This window comes from Manacus candei, unplaced genomic scaffold (genome assembly GCF_025592945.1).
Source record: "Manacus candei isolate 608988 ecotype Guabito, Panama unplaced genomic scaffold, ASM2559294v1 h1tg000088l, whole genome shotgun sequence".
NCBI lineage: Eukaryota > Metazoa > Chordata > Aves > Passeriformes > Pipridae > Manacus > Manacus candei.
The window spans coordinates 9,185,825-9,204,964 of NW_026138136.1; the positions used below are offsets into that span (position 1 = coordinate 9,185,825).

General features: G+C 39.2%; 2 protein-coding genes across 5 annotated transcripts in view; one reads left to right on the top strand and one right to left on the bottom strand.

Moving 5' to 3' along the window:
• The first annotated feature begins 15 nt into the window (after positions 1-15).
• CUNH18orf21 (chromosome unknown C18orf21 homolog) lies at positions 16-5,757 on the top strand. 4 transcript variants are annotated; one of them, XM_051812654.1, is made up of 5 exons: positions 16-131; positions 678-700; positions 1,457-1,656; positions 4,957-5,165; positions 5,564-5,757. In XM_051812654.1, exons 1-5 carry the CDS (start codon positions 31-33, stop codon positions 5,715-5,717), a joined length of 687 nt encoding a protein of 228 aa, XP_051668614.1. In that variant the 5' UTR covers positions 16-30; the 3' UTR covers positions 5,718-5,757. The 4 variants fall into 4 exon arrangements, with proteins under 4 accessions (XP_051668614.1, XP_051668616.1, XP_051668618.1 ...); XM_051812656.1 differs by having other exon boundaries at positions 1,457-1,524; XM_051812658.1 differs by lacking the exon at positions 16-131 and adding an exon at positions 456-560 and having other exon boundaries at positions 1,457-1,524.
• A 2,626-nt stretch (positions 5,758-8,383) lies between these two features.
• Positions 8,384-19,140, bottom strand: part of RPRD1A (regulation of nuclear pre-mRNA domain containing 1A) — a 43,889-nt gene continuing 33,132 nt past the window's right edge. Inside the window, exon 7 of the mRNA XM_051812651.1 lies at positions 8,384-13,780. Coding sequence (XP_051668611.1) covers positions 13,631-13,780 — 150 coding nt within the window. The 3' untranslated portion in view covers positions 8,384-13,630. The remainder of the gene's footprint in view (positions 13,781-19,140) is intronic.

The following is a 19,140-nucleotide window of genomic DNA, read 5'->3' on the forward strand; positions in this document are numbered from 1 at the left end:
GACACAGGAACGCGTCCAGGTGGGTTTGGAATGTCTCCAGAGAGAGGGAGACTCAGCGACGTCCCTGGGCAGCCTGTTCCAGAGCTCTGCCACCCTCAACGCCAAGTTCTTCCTCATGTTGTTTCCCTAGGGTAAAAGTTTTCTTCCCTACAGGCAAAACTTTTCACGCCGCTGGAGACACAGGCGGCTCCCGAGCACGCACTCCCCGTTCCGAGCGGGCGGCGCGGTGAGGGCCGGGCTCGGCTCCCCCCCGGCCCCTCCGCCCGCCGAACCCCCGGGGCGGCCGCGGGGCCCCGCCGCCGCTCTCAGCGCCAGCCCCGGCCGACCCCGGCCCTTCCCCCGCTCCCGGCCCAGCGACCCGCGGTACCGCGGGCCCACCCGAGCCCGGTACCATGAAGCTGCGGCCGCGGGCAGCCGCCGGGGCTCGGCCGAGCGCTGCACATCGGCCGTGCTTCCCTTCCGGCGGGGCGGGCGCTCGGCGCCATGGGGCGGCGGCGGCTGCTGGCGGCGGCGGCGGCGCAGCTGGCGGGAGCCTGCCCGGGACAGGCGCGGTTCCTGCTGTAAGGAGCCGCGCCGCGGGTGGGGGTGGCGGTGGGTGGGAGAGAGAGCGCGGTGGTGACGCGCGGGGTGTCCCCGCCCGGTGGCGGTGCCGTGACGCTTTCCCTTCTCTCCCGCAGGTGGACGCTCCGCAGCTCCCGAGGCGAGTGAGGGTCCCCGGACACACGGTGGTACCGGGGCCGGAGGAGAGGGGCTTCGGAGCAGGGCGCCCCTCCAGCAGAGGCTCCTGCCGTGGGAGGGCAGCACAGAGGTTCCCGAGGGGCAGGAGCGTGGGAATGCCGCATTTCCCGTTTCCTCCATTATCCCCTTTCCTTTCGCACTGCACCCGGAGGGCTGTGCCGCGCTGTGCTCCTGGCTGCCGCCAGGAACGTCGAGCTTGCCGGAGAGCAGGGGCCAGGTGTTCCTCAGCGGTGTAGGGAGAGGGGCTCGACTCCGGCTCTGGTAGCAGGAGCTGATAAAGCAGATGCACGAGCCTCTTACTGGGTCTGAAAATTATCTCAAAGCATTCCTTTATCCCAGGCTGAGGTGCGGTCGTTTTCTCGCACTTAAAACGGGCAAAGAGCTTTACAAGGCTTTGGTGTCCCTGATCTGGCAAGAGTGTGCCTGCAGGGAGCTCCTTGCAGAATTGTGAGCCTCCGTTGTTAAAAGATTTACAGCGAGGAATTCCATTTTTCAGTAAAATCTGCAGTTACATATTGTGTAAACTTACACCATAAGCATAAAACTACCCTGAATTGTGCTTAGCTGAGCACATACTGGTGCCCAGCTTCCTCTGGAATCCTAGTTGTATCTTAAACATAAAAACACGTACCTAGGTATTGTTGAAACTGAAACATACTCTATGAATCTTTGCTTATAAAAATAACTTTTTCATTCTTTTACCTTTATTTATCTGTAGCTAATGAACGTGGATTAGAAAGGATATGTCCTTACTGCTTCCAGTTCCTGGTTCCTGACAGCTACCGGGTGCGTCTCAAACCAAAGATGAAAGTGTCTCCACAGATAGAGAAAGTTCTTAAGCGAGAGGCGAAGAACCATAAACTTAACATGAAACAGACAAAGCTTTTGAAAAAGTACAGGGAGTCAAGCAGCGTTCTGGTAAGGACAGTTGTTTGGGACTGACAAGTACATGACATTTCTCTAAATTTCATATCCCTATTTCAGTGGCATAAAAAAGAAGATACAGAAACCTTTCTCTCAGAAGAGGAGCCTACACCTGCACATTTCTTTTTCATGAGCATATGACTCTTTCTTTTGGAATAACTTCTATTCATAATCAAAACTTTTTAAATCTACCCTCCCCAATATATAAATCATGAACAATGACAAGAACAGTAAGATTTTCCCTCCAAAAAACCCCACAACCCCACATTGTCAGAAGCTACACAAACAGCTCTGCCTTCCCTGTGATATCTTTAGCAGCAGTCTGGGTAGACTCTGCAGATGTCTAAGCTCTTGCTGAAAATTAAGTAATCTTTTCCTGCCAGAAGCTCTGGTATTTCCACTGTCAGCTACTGTATCATTAGCATAGCTTTGCAAAAAAAATGGCAGGAGTAGCAGATTTCTGCCTGTTCCTTTTTTTCCTACAAATGTGGCAGAACTAGGACCAGGCAACTGTACCTGATGCAGAGCTTTAATACAGCCATGTAGATCCTAAATCCATTGCTAAGAATAGTCCCATACCTAAAAAGCAAAACATGTCATTGACTGAAGTCAGGCTTGTTGTGATAAGTTGACATTTACTGCCTTTGTTTCAGTTTTATCAGTTGTTGAGCAAATACATTTTTACACAAGCTTTACTTCATTTATTTCACTAGGCTCTCATGGCTACATCAGATTATTGTTACCTTCTGTATTAATTGAATTTTTTACATTTGTCTGAATATTACTGTTCATAGAAATCTTTCAAAACTAAACTATGGAGGTAATTTCAACAAGCTGATGTTGCTCTTGGGGGTTCAGTTATTTTTCCTAGAAGTACTTAGGAATGTGAGCTTTAATTACTATTTTTTATAACAACTACTATTTGAAGAATAACAGTATACGTTTAATCTAGTGTTGCCAAGGTATGTACTACTTTTAGAACATGTTATGTGAATGGCTGTTGTAATAAATGAAACAGCACCCTATTGTGCACAGCAGTTGCTAGCACACTTGGTATTTTCTTCTATTAAGAGTCGGCTGGTTTGGGGAGTAAACTTTATGAAACCCAAAATTATTAAAGAGTTAATAAAACAACATTAAACTCGGGAAATATCACCGAGGTTCTTGGCTATGAGAGCAAAATAAGATGCTCTATAAATCACTTTACCCAAATTGTAGAGCATAGTTGAGCTTCAGAAAGGATATCTGAAAAGGTTCTTCACCCAGCTGGTGAAGCACTGGAACAGGCTCCCCAGGGAAGTGGTCACAGCACCAAGGCTGACAGAGTTCAAGAAGCATTTGGACAATGCTCTCAGGCACATGGTGTGATTCTTGGGGCTGTCCTGTTCAGGGCCAGGAGTTGGACTTTGATGATGCTTGTGGGTGCCTTCCAATTCAGGGTGTTCTAAGATTCTGTGAGCTGAAATCTTGGCTTTATTTTTCTGGGATCACAAACATTTAAGGGTATCTTAACTCTTAACTCTCTCTTTAAGCAACTGATGAACATGAAATTATGATGGGTTCTTAGTCTTATTCTGTAGCTGGAGAGAGTTTGTAAGGATGCACTGTGCATTCATATAAGTAGTTTAAAATTCAGTTCCAAAGAGGTCTAATGTAAACTCTGGATAATATTTTAATCTTGGTATGTAACTACAGTTTGCTGCACTTTTGTTCTGTTCAGTTTGCATTTGTCCTACGGATTATGGTTTAAGTATTTCTCGTCTTTAAATGCTGTCAGCAACTGGCAGCTTTCAAAATTAGCAGTGTAGATCCCTGTAATCTAATACTTGTGAAAATGAAAATTCAAGTGTGGTTGAAAATTAAAGTGAGCAACAATGTGACAGGTTGTACCTCTGATACCTTTCTTAGCAAGTAGAGCTTGATTTTAGTCTGTTTCTGCTATGAAAAGGCGTATAACATAGGGCAATTTTGGGGCTTTAAAATTTTTGCAGTTTACTGCAGATCCAGTTCAGGGAACAGAAACTAGCTGTGAAGTGCTACTATTAATCCAGTAATTCCTGCATTGTAAGGTGGTCACCTCCACTTATATTCCACAGAGTGCTAAGTCACCATGTGATGCTGGGTTTTTTCCCATCTGAATTACATTTAGAAAAACTAAAAATACATCAGTACCTGAGCAGCAAAAGTTAACGTTATTTCTTTTTTTTTTTAGTTCATTAGGCTGACAAAATAATGTCTAGAGACAGTCAAAATACCTAAGTAACTGAAAACATTTCAGCATCTCTAAATGCAATTTTTTTCTAAACAATCTGAATTTAGTTAAATTTACACACTTTGAAATGATTTGGTATAGATGTTTTCAAAACTGCTTAGACATTTTTGTGACAGTCTTTTGAGTATGTTTTTTTAACCAGAAACATCACGTAACTCTTTCTCTGTCAGTGTAATTGTGTGCCTCAGAAAGTTGTCTGGCTGTATTACTCTCATGTCTCTTAATATGGGTAGTTGCCATGACAGTAAGGGATATCAGGAATATCTGACAGTCTCTGTGACTGTCTGACATTATCTGTTCTGATGCACCTCTCAACTTACTGTGCTGCTGGAAGTTCCCTGCAGCCTAGAAGTAAACAGAGAGAAGAGAAAGTGCCCTTTGTTCAGAATATCCTCCTTATTGTAGTAAGTATTTTTGCCCTAATAGAAACCCTTATCTTTGTTCACTGAGACTTGGTGTTACTAGTTAAGCAGATGGCAGTTTTTGGGACTTTGGTAATTTAAATATTTTACCTCAAGACTCCCTGGAAAGTGTGCAATATGACTTTATCAGGCGTACAATATGCTAATGTATTTAGATGATATGGTATGTCATGCTTTTTAGCCAAATACAAGTACCTCTAATGTACAGAGGTACTCTTGTATACTCAATGTATCTTGTATGCCCAAGATACCATATATCCAGTTCAGTTGCTCTTTCATCTTTCTGTCTTGACAGGGTTGTTCTCTGTAGTTCACTGTACAACGTTAAGTTCAGAGTTACAGGTCTTCTGAAATTAGTTACCAGGGAATTGGAGTAATTTCCAGATAAACCCATAGGAAGTGTTTGGCTTAAGAAATCTGAATTAAAATATTAGTTGTAAAGTATATGTTACTTTTTAGTATCTCATGTTTTACTTAAGCAAATATTTAATTTGTGTCATGGTATTTGGAGAACAGTTTGGATAACTCTTAAAATGGCTTTATAACATCAAGGTAGAAGGACTGAAAGAAGGCTTGATATTTCTTTTCTTCTCTCCACAGCTAGTTACTTGCAAATCATGCAACAAAACAACAAGACATTATGGTAAAAGCAGGGATTTTCTGTCAACCAAGACACAAAATTCTGGCACTCCAGTTATTAAATCTAGCCTCAAGACACCAGATGTAAAAATTCCATCTTCAAAGAAAATTACACCTGTAAGCTTCAGTAGGTCGGGATCTAAAGGGAACGGTCCCTCATCACTTCCCAGGTACTTGTTTCTCTCCTATTTAAAGAAGCACTTTGCCAAGTAGAGTGTATTATGTCTTGATTTTAGATCAGTCATTTAGTAAACTTTAAACTGATAACTAAGTGTTTTTCTCAGTGGTATGGTTGAGGAGATCAATGTTAACTGTTCAGCCTTTAAAATCAGAGATTCTCATGAAAAGCCACTGTGTGCAAAAGAATGCTCGGTTATGTTAGTGTCATTAATGTGAAATGTCTGTCTTAAAATTTGCATAACAAAGTTATACTTCTGACTGCTTTCACATGAAAATACACTACTTACCTTGAATTTTTTTTCACCCAAATTATATATGTGCACTTTCTCAGTTACTTTATGTTAATTCTGATTTCTCACCTTTAAGACATTTGAGTCTTGTTTTTCAGAACATGTGAATCTGGACAGGCAACAACCAACTCTGCTTCCAAGACTCCCCGAAACTCCAAATTTCACTTTTCTAAGCTAAAACGGATGCTCAACCTAGAAGAAAAAGAGAGAAGCCAGAAGGCAGATTTCAAGACCTTCTTGACTTTACTTTAGTTCTGTATTATTTCAAAGTAATAAAGATTACAGCAATAAATATTGTTCCAGTTCTAGTAAATCAACAAAGCAGTGTGTCTAAAACTCAAGCCTGTACCCTGCGAAAGCATAGATCATATTTTTTAGAGGCAAGCTCGGTTTCAAAGGGTAGTGATTGTCTGCCAGAGGGAGATGAGAACACAGCCACTCTATTATGCTTGGGAACCTTGAATGTGTTTTGCAGTTTCTGATAGTCCAAGAATTAAAAGCCAGGATTTATCCTTTGAGGAAGCCAGTGATATCAGATTGATCAGTGGATCCACCAGAACCAAGAGATAGGTTGGCTGACCAAAAAGCAGTTTGGGAATGGGGAGGTCACAGTTTGCTCCCCTTCACAACAGATAATTCATCACAACAGAATGTAAAAAATCTCACCCCTGCTTTGCATGTTTGAGTAAAACAAAGACACACTCACTGGCACCTTCTTCAGGTACAGTATTTTCAAGGGTCTAATGTAGTGTCCTGTAGTGTCGCTGTATTTTGACAGCTGTGGCAATTTAAGCACAGCCTTTACAAAGGTAAATTACTTTTTAAGACAGCGCTCATATACAGAGAGAGAAAACTATCACCAGATTTAAGTTTCTTCATTTTCATAAGGATGTTCTCCATGATTTGGACTGCAGATGGTACAGGTCCCATGATAACACAGAGCCTTGGGTGCACTAACTGCACTCAGATGTGGGATGCTCTCAGTACCAACTGACAACTCCACACTAGACTGGTACCAGCACCCTGATTAGTTACTGATAGAAGAGTGGCACAGTCATAAAGAAGAAAGGATACTTCTTTTCCAGTTCCTCTGGTGCTACCAAAATGGGTCACTTTTGTCTTGTGAAAATGACCGAGTTCTGAGAACCTCTTTCTTAAGTATCTTTCAGCCTTGTCAGGCTTCAGAGTTGCTTCCTTTCTGGACTTCAGTCTGGAAAACTAGTATTGCCCTGGACAGTAGAGAAGTCATTTTGATGGGAATAGGTGATTGTCAAGATTAAAGCAGTCTCCAGTGTTAGATTTTCAATTTAAGTTTGGTACAGAGATGAGAGAGGACAGTATATAAAGTCACTGTTCAGGACTGAGGTTATAGCCTGTCCTGCATACAGTCTGCAGTGGTAAATTCTTCAGATTTCCCCTCTGAAAAAGAGAACGAATCAGTTAAAAACATTTACATACTTGAATTTAAATGTCCGTATTTTCCTTTTTTTTTTCTTTTTGCTAGTCTAGTAAATAGTTCCTTTTAAGTGTTTTCAGACTCAGTGAACAGCGTTTAACAAAACTGGACCAGCAAATAAGTGGGCAGACTGGAAAGCAATCCAGGGCAGGGGAGAATAGTTTGTTGTAAATTGTACATACAGTCTCAAAGATTGGCATGTAACCTTTTTATATCTCCTGCACACTTGCACAATAACTGAAAGGTTCACTGCCGTTTGTCTCTTATGTACATGTAGGATCAAATTAACTGTCATTCTTTGATCAAAATACAAACCTTGGAGTGATGCCTTTTCCAGTGTAGAACTTGGCATTACTTCACCTGTTGCTGTATTTATGATCCAGTCCTCTGGAAAAATACTTCAATCTTACTGACGGAAAATGTGCATTATACAAAAGTGTTTGAAAAAACAAGTTTTGCAATAAAATTTCCTATTAAAAGTATACACATTAGCTACGCTATTGCTGTGCTTCCCATGAGGCTTATGTGAAACCATCTGCTGTGTTTTAAGGTGCCCCAACATTAATATTAGATCAAAGCACATCTCCCAATTGTCCCTGTTTACTGTGCTTCTTGCGTACCACCTTGTGGTCTCAAGAGTGCATTCCTTTTGGATAAAACTACAGATAAGGGATAAAAGACAATGAGGGGGTCACAACCAGCATGCTGAGAAAGCTACTGGGCAATCTATTCACAGACCACAGGATAGATGTCTAAACTAGGTGTCTCCAAAAAGTGTATTGTCGGTGGCAGGCACCAAGATACAGTTATTCTGCACTCCAAATGTATCACTATTGCATCACGGTATTTGTTAATATAGTCTTGTCTTGTTCCAAACAACATGTTTTTTCTTTGAAATTACCAGAGTTGTCAGGTATGTCCAGCTGTGTTGTTAAAAGTGATTGTTATTGAAAGCTATAAGACTATATTCAGTGAAAAAAAAATTTTAAAAGGTCATTCAGTATGCGCCTTTCCTTGTTCTACAAGTGTGCTTAAAAATGCTGGGTAGAAATGACCTCCAGTGCTCTTATGTTTTTCCTAAGCCTTTAAAACAGTCTTTTTCTGTTATTGGACTTTCACAGAAACAGTATATTGAAAAACACAAAAATACAGACAAACACCATCCCCACCTCTGAAGAACAGCAAACTTTGGCTAAACTAGATGGTATATGAACAGTAGTTTATTTTTTAAAATTTACAGTTCTAGAGATAGGACCTCAGACCCTTTAATGCACTGCTTCCTCAATGAAAACTGTCACACAAAATACAGAAAGTAATAAACCTTGAAATTATTATCAACTGTTTCCTCAGCATCATCATTGTGAAATCTTGTCTGACTCGTAAGTATAGGAAGCATTTACATAAAAGCCATTTCCCACAATGAGATTGAGTAGGCAAGCAATAAATAATAATTTCAAAGATGTTTTTACAACAATGTTTTATTAAATATGAAAGAGCGTACATACAGGTGTGTTATTCTGAGGACATAAATTACACAAGGATTACAGGTTCTGTCAGAAAAGCACAATAATGAAACATCTTTACATTTCAAACTTTTCTTGTTAGCTTTTAACAAATGAATCTATTTTTGTTGCAAACAAATAACGAGTGCTATTGAACTTCTGCAAATTCCCACAAAAACATCATGCTTAGTAGGATAATTTAAATATTGTAAATATGAATTCTGAATTAGATTCGTAAATAACACAATGGAAGAGATTTACTACTTAATCAAGATAAATGACACACTGAAATAGGAGCCAAGACAAAATTGGTCATTCATTAAAAAAGAATTCCACTTCAGACACTACATTTGAGTCTGCCTTCTTTACTTGCAGGAATAGTCACTGTGATGATATGCATGAGGAATGAAGAGAACCGGCCCTAAATATTTATAGAAGTAACCATCAAATTTTAGATGTGCTGGTTTTCATTGATCTTCCCACTGAAAAAAATCCACACCCACAGATCTATTTGCTTACGTTTCAAGAGGCTGACATCCAGCACTTCTGTAGAGGGCCAATCAAGCCTGTGTATGATTTCCATGTCTTCCATAGTTGTCTGCACAGCTGGCTACTGCATCCTATGTATCTATTTTGGGTCTTCATCGAAGTACCAGACTGAGTTGCCACTGACTTGTGAGAGCAGCATTAGTCCGTGGAAGGCTTAACACACTGTCTTTTTAAACTTCAGGTAAACAGGAATGTAATTTTGTCATAATGAAAGCTCTCAGTTTGACACTCAGAAGACTACTCAGATAAAATACATAATAAGCATGTAGACTGGGTTGTGTTGCTAGGGATTAACAGAGGTGTTTTAATATATTAATACAAACATTAACAGAGTGAATCAGACAAGCTAATGTTACTGCAGGCTGTAGTTTAATTTCCAAAAGGAGTAATGAAACATAATTTCTAAGAATAGTAATTTTTGTAACTAATGACTTCACATTTATTTTTCAAACCACAGAATTGGGGTAATATTCCTGATATCTTTCAAAACATTCTGCAAAAAACACAGCTTGAGCCTGCAAACACTAGAATATACAAGCAGTCCCAGTGACCTCCAAGATAAGCATTCTCATATGACAAAGTGCTGCAGGAATCTCTTTGCTTTTTTTCAGAGAATGCTCAATAAAAGTGCAATATAGTGAAGCAAATAATCTAATTATTATGCTTTTATTATTAGATGAAAAATGTTCAGATATTTTATAATTGTGCCTTTTGTAGGGTGGGCATTCTAGTCTGCATAGAGTCAGACCACGTTAGAAGAGGCAGGCAGGGTATACCCACGCATTTTCCTTCCCAGGGTGGTAATGCACCAAAGCAGTTCTATTGTAAATCCCACCTACAGCTAAACCATTGTGCTGCCCAGTTTCACAGTTACTTCTGTTTGGACAAAAGTTCACATTCAGTTTGCTTTACATTTCCACCCAGGCATGTTCTCCCTTCCAGCTCCTAGGCACCCCACCATTCCCCACCCAGCCTCTTTTCTTCCTGAGATGTCAGAAGTACGTACATTAAGCTCTGGAACCTGAGAATTTGGAGGTATTTTTTGACACTACAGGACTGCATTTGTATCGTACCATGTTATCTTCTGCTATACTATTACAGTCACAAGATAAATCTTCTAACTACTTGATACCTGATGCCTTTTCCATATAAATAAAAAAAAAAACGTACCATTCAGTCACTAATATACAATATTTGCTGTAAGAGTGACCTTTGCCTTCCACAAATCCTCTTTTCCAAAGAAATATTGAGGGATCATTTCCAAAACCCCAGCTGTGAAAAACTCCTTGAAGCAAACAATTTCACAGTAAAATGAAGAAAAATATATCCAGAAAATAAGACTCTCTCAAAATTAAAACTTATATACATCAAGAAGTAGTTGACCTTTTTTTCCTCATTCTTTTATCAGTTCTACATTATCTGCAGATAAACAACATTACCACTAAGAGTTATGAAGAGGAAAAACAAATCTAGTGAAGTGTCATGTCTTTTTTAAAACCCTCGAGAAATCAAGAAAATTCAGCATACAACTTCATTATTATAATTATTTTCAATTAAGGCAGCAAAAGATTGTTTAAAAATTCCCTATAATTTTAAGTATCCAAGACAGATCCTTCAATGCAGTCCAACAAGCCATGTCACTGTACTTATTTTGTACCTCTGGCTACAAATTAAGTTTTCCATGGATGGAATTCAACCATTGTCCTAGTTATAGGGGCCAGGACCAGTTTATCACTATGCGGGTATAACCAAAACTGTGTATTCTACACCCTGTATGAGATTTCTGATGGACTGTTAATAACGGGTCATTTGCAGCAGCTGCCCAGGGCAGCTTCTAGAGAAGTTGCCTGGAGGCCTGCTCTGGGAGTGGATAATGCTAAGTGGCATCGAAAGTGGCAGGACATGGGCCAGTATTTGGAGAGCTTCTCTCCTCCAATGATCTGGAAATTCACCCCTGAACAACTGCAGGACCCTGTTAGAGCAATAAGATACGTGAGAGGAGGGTGCTCTGACAGCTTCAGAGATGGGCAGCTTACAGCAACATGCTGGGCCCTGGCCACTGCCTACTGGTCGCTGCTTGGTATGGTACAGCACCTTAAGGAGGAGGAGAAAGGAAACAAATCAACAGGTACTGCATCCACACAAACCACAGCTGAGCCAGAGGTAAAACAAAGCAAATTAACCAGCATGATGTCCACGCAAACCGTTGTGGAGCCAGAAGGACAAACTGAACCAACAGCAGTCATCCCTGTCCAGAAAAGAGCATCCAAGACTAAATCAGTTTGCTTAGTGGATGACGAGGAAGAGGCAGGACCTTCATGCTCAGCAGAAGAAACAGAGCCAGAAATCATCCACTCGGTCCCTAACCTGGGTGATCTGCATGAGCTGCAGAGAGAGTTCATGTGACAGACAAATGAGTCCATTTTGATATGGCTGCTCTGAATCTGGGATGCCACAGCTAATGATACAATTCTAGATGGGAGTGAAGCAAGGCAACTGGGATCTCTGTCTTGAGATATGGTCATTGATCAGGGGATTGTAAAGAGGCAGGAAACAGCCTCTGGCAGCGACTGTTGTTGAGTGTAAGGGAGAGGTATCTTTGTAAGGAGGACCTCCATGTGCAGCAAGGATAATGGAACAAGGTATCCGATGCTCAAGAGAATTAGTTGTACTGGAGATAATCTTTTCAGAGGATGAAAGATTCCCTAAAAGTCCAGACAGCGTACAGTGCACCTCCCAGATGTGGTTAAAGTTTGCACAGCTCGGGCCAGAAATATATTCCCATTACTTAGCAATGTTGCAATGGAGGGAGGGAGAAGACAAGGTGGGTGCATTGGTTAGTAAACTCAGGATTTATGAAGACACTATCACCACCCTACTACAAGCCCACATCTCCTCTGTGGAAACAAAACTGGCTGAACATGTCCGAAGCCTAGCAGAGAAGATTGAAGAGGGCCACCAGAAGCTAAGAGAGGAATTTAAGGAAGGAATCTTCCATATCTCATCAGGACAAACGAGAGCCTCTGCTATCAGGAGCCAGCATCCCCCAGCTAAGGAAAGAGGGTACACTCCCCAAGATAATCTATGGTTTTACCTTCATGAGCATGGAGAAGATATGAGGAGGTGGGATGGAAAACCCACCTCTTCCTTAGCAGCCTGGGTACGTGAATTGGAAAGAGGAATGACTACCAGAAGAAACTCTTCAAGGATAAATGTTGCTCCAGACTCTCATGGGCAAGACTCCAAACAGTAAAGAAGTGATGATGTTATATGCGATCCTCTCGAAGGGACCTCCAGGTCATATTTATGGTAAGAGAACAACAAGTACCACAACCAGAACTAGAGGGGCCCTGCCTCTAGCAAGGTAGAGGAGAGGGACAGTCGGGTCTATTGGACTGTGTGGATCCAATGGCCTGGCACATCAGACCCACAAAGATATAAGGCTCTAGACGACACCGGCACACAATGTATTTTGATGCCATTGAGATATGCAGCTGATGCATAGTACACTAACAAGGATTCTTCACAAATTCAGCTGTTTGTAGACAAACACCACATTTGTGCCATGCAGAGGAGATTGTTAACTTGGCAATAATTTTCCACTGTTTGACTCATACACAGGTCTGAACTGTCTCCTCCTATTGTGTGAAAAAAAGACGATCGAGATTTAGAAATCTTTGCTGGGATGGGTCAAGGTGGGGAGCTGGTAGCCCATGGTGGCCTCCAGGGTTTCTCAGTGGAAGAGGATGTACAGCACAGCTGTATCATCATCTTGCTTCATGTATGGATGGTACGTAGCGTTGCCAAACATTAATAATGAGCATTTAGCAATTGAGACAGTTTAGAGAATGACCTTTCAATTTAATTAAAGCTGTAAAATAGCTTCACATTTCTGGGATTAACCTTTTTAGATGGAGACAGATGTTCTAGAAAGAGATTAGAGTACAAATGAATGGTCCCTCAATTTAGAAACTAAGCAGCTGTAAAAAGTTACAATTTCAAATCATAATTAAACTGGTCAATTGTATAGTTTCTACACAATGACTTTTAAATGAAACAAAAATATTGCAGTATTTTGAGTCATTTAAAGATCTGCTCAGTGTAACATGACTTATGTTTTCCAACAGAAAATTGGTTATTAACATTTACCTCAAAATAACTTACTTGTTTTGGGAGTGGATAATTTAAATGTAATGGACAGTAAGATCACTTTTAACTTTGCATTAAATTGCATTGACCTTTTTGCAAACACAAGCCTGTGATTTCCAAATTTCGCTTCCTCACTAGCAACGGAAATGTCTCAAGTTAGAATTATGTTTTCATAATATGTTGATCTACATTAAATATAGGGTACATAAGAAAAATCTTAGCAAGTTTTTTTACAGGGCACCCAACCAAAATCTTTACAAAAGATAAGATAATCATTAATTCCTCGGTGTAACAGACACACATGCCACTTTTATAAATGTACCCTTATGTTCACTCGCCAATAAAATAGTAAACAAATCAACTTTTTAAACCATTTTTTATAAATTATTAAAGTATTTTTACTGACACTCTCCAACAATATACAAAAATAATACTACAAGAGTACCGATCAGTCTGGCCTACCCCTCATTTCACAGAAAAGCAGAGGTTATGGAAGGATGTTCTTGTAATCAATCATCGCTGTAGATGTCTCCTGCAAATGGTAGGTGTACATGGCTGCCTGTGACGTTGGGAAGTCGTGAGAGATCAGGCAGGTTCTGGATCCTTGACCTGAGTTCTTTCCGTACTTGGGACACTCTGGCTAACTTGCGTTTGTACTCCTGTAACACAGAAGAATTCAATATGAGGTTCTTTTGCTAATACCATCCCTACTACTTACTGCACTTGACAGTAATTAATTTCCAAATTAAGTATTCCTTCTGCAAGTTAGATAAACAGCCTTTAACAGGTGAAATACCAGAAAACTGGCTATTTTGGAGACAGAGGCATCAGTTCTAGCATTTTTTCAGCAACTGACTTCAAAAGCACAGACATGGTATTATTTTGCTTTGAATTGTAAGTACATAATTGCTAAACAAGGAAGACAATCCCAGTTAACACAACCACAGGCTTTTTCCATGTAGCTAGTAAAATGGAATTATTCTTAAAACTTTATTATGGAGAGTTCGTACACATACGCTATTACCACTCACAGACTATGGGAGAATAAACTTACTGATGTAATAGAAGTTATTTTCATCTCATATTGATGAAAGAATAACAACCAACCAAATATCCTCTAACCAGGCCTGCTGATCCGCCCCCCCAAGCTGAACAATTTTGTATTAACTTTTAAAATAAAAAACATACTTAATCAGTACATTTATGCATTTAACCCTGAGTTTTGAGAAACTTCTTGAATTGGAAACTTAGGATTTCACATTGTGTTGGAATACTACTCATAATTGATATATTTCATGATCATGAGGCACTTTTCACTTGAAACAACATTATACAAGACGAACTATTTAAAAATGTAAATCAGTGCACTGAAATATAGTTAGCGCTCACCTATTAAGAACATAATACATAATGGAGAAGAATACCAGTTTGTATAAAATGAAAAGTTATCCCAAAATATAAGAAGATTAAGGTATAATTCACAGAAATACTTAAACTTCAAACACTTGGAAAGTCTGGAAAGCAGAAGCAGCTAAGCATTACCAGGTAAAGTGGTGCTTCATGAAATTATACCACAATTCACAACACATCAAATGCAGATGCTTTCTAGAGTGGCTGCAGGTTTTGCTGCAGCCTGGGAATGGTTAAAAATAACAACAAATACTTAACCTACAACTTGGACAATCAACACATGGATAACCAAGATCTCATGATTATAACCACTTCTATATAATAGTGGGGAAAAAACTCTATATCTTCCTGCAACAGAGCCAAAATACTTGAAAGTTCCAACAAGTATACACACACTGTGCAAATGTCTACTAGAGATAACAATCATGCTGTTTATTATCTAAAGATAATTTTAAACGTTACTATACTGTTAATAGCATGGAAAAATAAGGAAGGACAAAGAAAAGGACCTTTTGGTCACAGAACCCAATATACTAGTAAAAGTGTATCCCCACATACCTGGGGGATGATCAAGATTACTGGACAAGGTCCAACACACATTAAAAAAAAAATTTTGCAATCACTAGCAGCAGCATGATCTTCTTACCAAGGGCAGTAAAAGAACACAAGATATCATAAATTCTTAATGAGAAGGTAAAAATAATAAAAATAAATAATTTAAAAATAATTAAAAATAATTAAATCTTTACATAGAGAGGAACAAAGTGTCCCTGAACTAGGATCATCAATTCCTTGATATAATTTATCTTTCAAAATCAAATATTACATAAAGTTCAGTGTCTTACAAGATACTAAACACAGTGAAAATACTACAGATGCCCAGTCAGTGGAACTGTAAACATTTGGTAACAGTACACAAGGTAAAGCAGCATTCCTTTTATAATACAGATGACCAAAGAAGTCTTACAACTACGAGTCCCTTGGTCCTATGAAAACCATCACTTGCTCACTCTCGCCCAAAACATTCTCTGTGGTACAAATGACTTCAGGAAGCGGCTGTGGAAATTAAGGTCTGTATCCTGATACTGTATCCTTTCAATAATGCCCAAAGGTCACAAATACTTCACTGTTTCATATATAATATACATTCATATATAATATTACAGCAGCATTGAGAGGCCTCAGTGATCTGAGTCTGTGCAAGATGCACGGTCCTTTGCCAGCTACTTCTTGCCCTTCTCACTAGGCATTTTAATTGAGGTTGCAGAGATATACCCCTGATTATTATTTTAGGAAATAGATTTTAATGTCAAAGGAAAAGACAGCTTTCAGGTTGCATGGTTTAGTAAAACAACCAACTTGGCAATACACAGAATATTAATCAATCAATACACTCAAAAGGCCTAAAATTTGTAAAAGATAGTAACTATAAAATCCCTCCAGCAGTTAATTCTTGTAAACAGCTGAATCCTGTCCAAATTTATTCTCCATCAATGAAGAATGTGAAGCAACAAATCAGTATCCCTTTATAAGCTTGAAGCCTGATGCTCATCAAATATGCACAATTACTTAGTGACAGACTTAGAAGCCATATTATTGCAAGACTTTACTCCAAAACCTGAAACATGCCTTATATTAGACTGTCAGTTGCTTGACTCCTTTAAAATTCCCTTTAGCTGATAATAAATAACTTCCATAACAACATCACTTTTCTGATCTCCAGCATTTTCCATATAAATTTTGTCTGGCACTTGTTGCCTAGTGACTATCAGCTTGATCAATATTACTGACAGTAGGTTCCTTTTTTCACTAAGGAAAATGTTTTCATACATTCAGTCTCCTATATAAAACAGTCATCTTCCTCTCGCCAACACTTCTGGCATAATGCACACCCTCAGTAGTCAAAACTTGTTCCTCATGTCTTCTCAGAAACAGAGAACCCTGAGAAAGTTTGCTCAAAGTTTTTACTGTAAAACTATAGTAAATAAAAAAACCCCCAAAACAGATAAGGTTTTGTAGTTCATTATATTATTGTTAAGCTACAGAATGCAATTTTAATCCAATTTTGCTAATAAAAAGCATATGTGAGATTGAAAGTGCAGGTTAGATGTTCATAGCAATCCTCCCTCACAAGTATGTATGTTGAGTGTGTGACTTAATTAAAGCAGAGTCATGGGAATGGGGATATCTTGGTGTTATTTTTGATATCGTTGCTCCATTGGAAATGCTGTACACTATACAACCAAATAACAATTCAACCATATTTTTGACACGTTTAAATGGAAAATTTTAAGTGGAAATCCTCATGGAGAATTTCATTTTCATTATGCTGATTTTAAAGATAAACTTCCAATTACCCCTATGTAAATGAGGCAAGATTCAAGCTTTTTACTTCAAACAGTCAAGGACAGGCAGAAGCGTGATGCTTCGTCTTGCTGCACTGAGAATAATTTGCATTCCTTCCTACCTATGGAGAACCTTACTCTTGGGATATATGGGCAACCTGATCTATGGAAGTAAAGTCTCTTCAATTTCTCCAGTGGTTTAAGATAACACTACTTTCAAGTAATAATTTTTTGTACTTCCAGTCATAAAAGTAGGTTTATGAGATAATTAGAAGAACTTATTTTGCTCATTAGAATCCCACTGATTACTACAGTTTCCATTACTTGTCAGTGTAGAATATGGATATTTTGTGAAAGCAATGCTAACAACATATGGATTCAGCATCTAGATTAACAGTGATTCTCTATCAAATAAGCACCGGGCAAAAAAGCCAAATAATTTTTGATTAGACACTACAGACATCATAAATAATAAAAATGTAGGCAGGCTAAACAGGCTGAAGAGAATATTTTCCCTTCCAACTAAAATAGATCTTAATATAAAATTTCTGCAATTACCGTAGGAAGGCGGTACAGATAAAACAAATTGAAATTTCGTGGATATGTTTTCCCTTTATGATATTGATATGACTTTGAACTTTCATCTCTTCACTGAGGCTATGATATGCATCTAAATACTGTGTGGTAGGAAATGTATAGCAAAGCAAGAATAAAAAAGTTTGCAGAAGACCAGTATTTAATCTGCACCCCTATTAGCTACAGAAAGAAAAGTAAGGTGGAAATCAATACTTTCAGTACAGGAAAAAAAAAAAAGGCTTAAAAGGCTTTTAAGGCGTTGAGAGCATGTGTGTACATTGACATCCACGGCTTGTACATACACCATATTTAAAACTGAGATCTCTGACTTTGTAGGTCCATTACAACCTTCCAGTTTCAGGTGCACATGTCAGAGCTGCATCACAGAGCAAGGTTTCTCACATGCTGTGTCCAGCAGTGCAGAAACCACTAGAATTTTTCAAAGGTTCAGATGAAAGCAAATATTATATGATAACATGATATCTAGATTTCGAAGTTCAGAATCATGGTATTTTTTTATACTCTACTTTGTTAAAATCAAATGCCTCATGCAGCTAGGGTATTTTTCTGCAAGGAAGACCGACAACTACACTAAAAGGAGCCAGATAAGCCTATCACCCTGGGAAACGGATGAGCAGGGTGAAATTTTGTGCTGCCTTTTAAAATTCTTCAGCAGTATGATTAAAAGCTCAATCTATTTACCAGTGTTAAGGACAAACAAACCCCTGAAATAGCTTTCATTTAAGACACTGAACTGCGTTTGAACACATCTACATGCTTCACACAAGGTTGAAAAACCAAGGACAGTTATGACAAGCTTAGGAAAGGACTGGCCTGGTTAACCTTCCATTGCACATTGTGTATTTCCTAGAAAACAGATTTCTGGAAGAAAACTGCAACTTTTTGGTATGTTTATATCTAACCATTTTCTATTATGTCTTGTCACATTTAGAGCTAAATAAGCAATGAGCACACCTACCTAGTGACAGCTTTGTTTATTCCTTATTGTTTTGTTCATTGCCCCAGGCATTACTAACTGTATGCATTATTTTGTGTGCAGATTTACTAATATTCTCATAGATTTTCTAATGGCATGCTTCACCATTACAAAACACAATTTATTCTTCAGAGCTGACAGATCAAAATGAAATGCATCGTCTGTCTAATTCTGGGTATCCCATTTTTCTTAGTACTTAAAATTACCAAGAACTTAAAACTTTGAAATCAATTTTCTGAATTAAGTTAAAGTATCAGAGACTCCTCAGCTTGTCTGCAAATGAAGCAACAGGAAGCAATGAACTCAGAAGTGTGAAATCCACAAACTAAATCAGTGAACATCTGGGGAAAGCTTGATCGTGTGACTTTGTCTACCATCAACTGTTATGCTGTGGTACAGACTGGAATACACTGCAGGTTTTCAAATCACAAATTCCTGAGCGAAACAGTATTAAATTTTATCAGGATGTTTCCCATCTGAAGAGTGATTACCAAAAATGCAAAATCCTCCACAGAGTCACAAACTACTCTTCCCATTCCTGGAATATGCAATTTCTTTGTCCAGCTCCTTCCAGCCTAAAACTGCATCTCAAATCTCACTCACTGCAGTCTTGACTCCTGGTCTCCATCTCCATTCCTGGAACACTGTTTCTAGAACCAACCTTTGTCCAGCAAGGATGTTCAATGCCTCT

Excerpts from the sequence above, each read along its gene's own strand:
- CUNH18orf21 (XM_051812654.1), top strand. The coding sequence starts at position 31 with ATGTCTCCAGAGAGAGGGAGACTCAGCGACGTCCCTGGGCAGCCTGTT. Across the intron at positions 132-677 it reads CCTCATGTTGTTTCCCTAGG|GTGGACGCTCCGCAGCTCCC; the intron begins GTAAAAGTTTTC and ends TCTCTCCCGCAG. Across the intron at positions 5,166-5,563 it reads GGTCCCTCATCACTTCCCAG|AACATGTGAATCTGGACAGG; the intron begins GTACTTGTTTCT and ends CTTGTTTTTCAG.